Raw genomic sequence first — 3,608 nt, 5'->3', positions numbered from 1 at the left:
CCAAGTGGCATCACCCCCCAGGTGGCATTCCCTGGCTAGGTGGCATCACCCGCCCAGGGTGGCATTGTCCCCCCAGGGTGGCATCGCCCCCCAGCACAGCATTGCCCCCTGGCCTGGCATCAGCTCCCCGGGGTGACCTCTGCCCCCTGTGTGGCATTGCCTGGTGAGGTGGCATCAGTGCCCAGGGTGGCATCAACCCCAGTGGTGGCATCTGCCCCCCCCAGCATAGCATCACCCCCTGGGGCTGTATGACCCCCCCAGAGTGGCATCGCCCCCTGGGTGGCATCACCCCATGAGGTGGCATCACCCCCTGGGGTGGCATTGTCCCCCAGGGTGGCATCACATCCCTGGGGTGATGTCTCCCCCCTGAACATGGCTTCACCCCCTGGGGGTCTGTGACGCTCCACAGAGTGGCACCACCCCCTGGGATGGCGTCACCCCCCGCGGTGGCATCACCCGGTGAGGTGGCATCACCCCTGTGGTGTCACGCACCCCGGGTGCTGTTCTTGGGCTCACCCCCCTGGCACCACACACATTCACGGGGAGTGCCACCACTGAGGATGTCCCCCCCCGTCCCCCCCAGTTTTCTCTGCAGACAAAGTCCCCGCAAGGCTCGTCGTGGTGGGCAGCGGCATCGGGGGCCTGGGGGCCGCTGTGCTCCTGGCCAAGGTGGGCAAGCGGGTGCTGGTGCTGGAGCAGCACGGGAAGCTGGGGGGCTGCTGTCACACCTTCACCGAGAAGGGCTTCGAGTTCGACACCGGTACGGCTTCACACGCCTTCGGGTCCCAAATCCACCCTCGGGTCAATGGGGAGGGGGCTCAGCCTGGCAGGGCTCCCCAGAACGCGTGTGGGGAGGCAGAGCGGGTGTCCCCAGTCCCCGCCCCGGGTTATACAAGCGCTGTTTCTGCGTGAGTGACTTCTCACACCCTGCCCACACCCGAAATTGTCCCCTGAGGGTTTTACAACACCCAAACCCTGCAGACTCCCCCATACCCAGCCCAGCCCCTCTAGAACCCTCTCATTTTGGGGGGTGCCATCTCAGGACACGTCTCCCTCAGCAAACTCCTTCCAGCCAAAGTCCAGCTCCATTCCTCCCTCGACCTGCGTGGGTTTAATGATTTACAGCGATGCAAAGGCCAAAATATATATCCAAGTGTACCAAAATTCCTTAAATCTGCTTAAAATCTGCTTGGTTTTCCCTTCAACCTCGAGTGGGAAGCGAGCACATCCCGGCTTTTCCCCTTTCCCTCTGTACGGGGGCGGGCGGAGAAATAAGAGGAGGGTCCTGTGCGCGCCGGGGGGTACACGATTGGGTGTGAAAAATAGGAATTAACCCTGAAATAAAGCCCAAAATAAACCTTTCAGGGATCCACTACGTGGGGCAGATGCACGAGGGCTCCCTCATGAAGTTCGTGGTGGACCAGCTCACCGAGGGGCAGCTGCAGTGGGCTCGGCTGCCCGACCCCTACGACGTCGTGATTTTGGGGGAGCCCGGCAGCGCGCGGCCGTACCGCATCCACAGCGGGAAGGAGGAATGTTTCCGGATCCTGAAGGAGCAGTTTCCTGGGGAAGGGGCGGCTATCGAGGAGTTCAAGCGGCTGGTGAAGGTTCGGCTGGGCTTGGGCTCCAGGGAGGGATTTTTTTTGCCTCTCTGGGCTCCCTCTCCCTGCCCCGACACCCAGATATTGGGTAACGGCAGGGAGCGACGGCGTTGCACAAACCCGGCTGCAAAAAGCATTGGGAAATGTGTCCAAAATTGCCCTTTTCTGCCTCAAAAAGCTGGCGTCGCACCCAGAGCTTTCGCCCCATTCCTGGGGTGTTAGTGGTCCCCAGGGGTGAGCTGGGACCCCCGTGAGCCCCAACACCCCCCAAGCGCCACGGGATGATGCTGTGGGTCCTCCTGGCCGGCTGGGGGGTTGCAATCATTAGCAAAGCGGTGCTAAATTAGCGTTAATTAATTTACGCTTTGAAACCACTGCAAAGGCTGGGATCTTCCACCACAGGGGAGGTGTTTTTTGGGGGGGACAAGCTCTCCCGTTACCCACAGCTGCCCAGGCCGGGCCATTTCAGAGCTGCCGTCACCTCTCTGCCAGCCGAGCAGTAAATCTAAGTGGAAAGCCCCATTTTTGGGCATCTCTGGAGCTCACGGCCTCCTCCCACAGAGCGTGAGCCGCGGGGCGGTGCTGATGGGGGTCCTGAAGAGCCTCCCCCGGGCGCTGATCGTGCTCCTCTGCCGCTCGGGGCTGCTCTCGCGCCTCAGCCCCTTCTGCCGCATGGCGTCGCGCAGCGTCAAGGAGGTGGTGGACGAGCTCACCGCCAACCCCCAGCTCCGGGCCGTCTTCAGCTACATCTTCCCCACCTACGGTAGGTGGCCATGGAAACGCTTTAGTAGCCAAAAAAAACCCCAAAAAACCCCTTTTTTTCTTTCTGTGTGCGTGGATGCTCTGCCAGCGTCCTTGTCCTCACGCTGTCCCCATGTCCCCGTTGGTCGCCTTCATCTCCTTTCCTCCACATTCCTCTTTCGCAAGGGGACGTCTGCTTGCCCATAACCTCGGGTTGGCACCCCCTGCTCATAGCCCTTTCACCCCAAACCTTCCCCTTCCCATCCCCCCTGGGGTTCACTCGTGGCCCTGGGGGTTCACGCGTGGCCCCAGTGACTCATTCGATCCTGTGGGTGCAGTCTAAATTGTGACAGCACCGTGGGCTCTGCCATGGGGCCACGTTGGATGCCCTCCCTGCTCCTCCGGTACCGGTCGCTTCTCTCCCGCATCCCTCCTCGCAGCATCGTGCCCACCCGCAGGCGTTCCTCGTCCTAAAAACCTTTAGGAGAAGCCACAAAACCACAATTCGGGCACCAATTCGCCTCACGCCGCCCCTCGTTTCCAGGCTCGCCCCCCTCCAAGGCCAGCTTCAGCATGCACAGCATCCTGGTGGACCACTTCCTCTGCGGCGCGTGGTACCCCAGTGGGGGGTCCGGTGAAATCGCCTTCCACATCATCCCCATCATCCGCAAAGCCGGAGGCAACGTTTTGGGAAAGGCTCCGGTGGAGAGGATCCTGCTGGATCCCCAGGGCAAAGCCTGCGGTGAGCGCGGGGACGGGGCGGACGCGGTTCCTCCCCGCCGCGGCGTTGCCATTACCCAGAGCCGTTCCTCTCCTCCTTTGTCTTTCCCTTCCAGGCGTGAGCGTCAGGAAAGGCCAAGATTTGGTGGACATCTTCGCTCCCATCATCATTTCGGACGCCGGGTTTTTCAACACCTATGAACGGCTCCTGCCGCCGGAGACGCGGGCTTTGCCGGGTAAAACAGCAGTGTTGGGTTTCACTGGGTTACAACATGAGCCCCCCTGCGAACCGCGTCGGAAAGCGGCTTCTTTAGAACTGTTTCTTAGGCATCAGCAGAACCCCATGGCTCGTGTGCCGCAGTTTCTTTGCAGTGTTTTGAATTAAGCCTAAATTAGTTTGCCAAAACCAGCCACGGTTAGCACGGGGTTGCTGCTCATTTTCCCTAAAAACCACAGCGTAGGACCCCAAAAATTGTGAAGGTTGGTGAAAAATCCACTGAAAGTTGAGGTTAGGGCTGCCACAACATCTCCTGCTGCTTTGGAAGA

General features: G+C 60.6%; 1 protein-coding gene across 1 annotated transcript; it reads left to right on the top strand.

Moving 5' to 3' along the window:
• Positions 1 to 428: 428 nt before the first annotated feature.
• Positions 429 to 3,298, top strand: LOC104538697 (all-trans-retinol 13,14-reductase-like; the record flags this gene model as incomplete). The annotated part of the gene is made up of 6 exons (XM_010181987.1): positions 429 to 459; positions 584 to 760; positions 1,366 to 1,607; positions 2,163 to 2,364; positions 2,887 to 3,084; positions 3,179 to 3,298. Coding segments are annotated over exons 1-6 (970 nt in total), but the record flags the coding sequence as incomplete, so codon positions are not given.
• Between the last annotated feature and the right edge of the window lie 310 nt (positions 3,299 to 3,608).

This window comes from Mesitornis unicolor, unplaced genomic scaffold, assembly GCF_000695765.1.
Source record: "Mesitornis unicolor isolate BGI_N332 unplaced genomic scaffold, ASM69576v1 scaffold31003, whole genome shotgun sequence".
Classification (NCBI taxonomy): domain Eukaryota; kingdom Metazoa; phylum Chordata; class Aves; order Mesitornithiformes; family Mesitornithidae; genus Mesitornis; species Mesitornis unicolor.
This window is presented reverse-complemented; position numbering and strand designations above follow the sequence as displayed.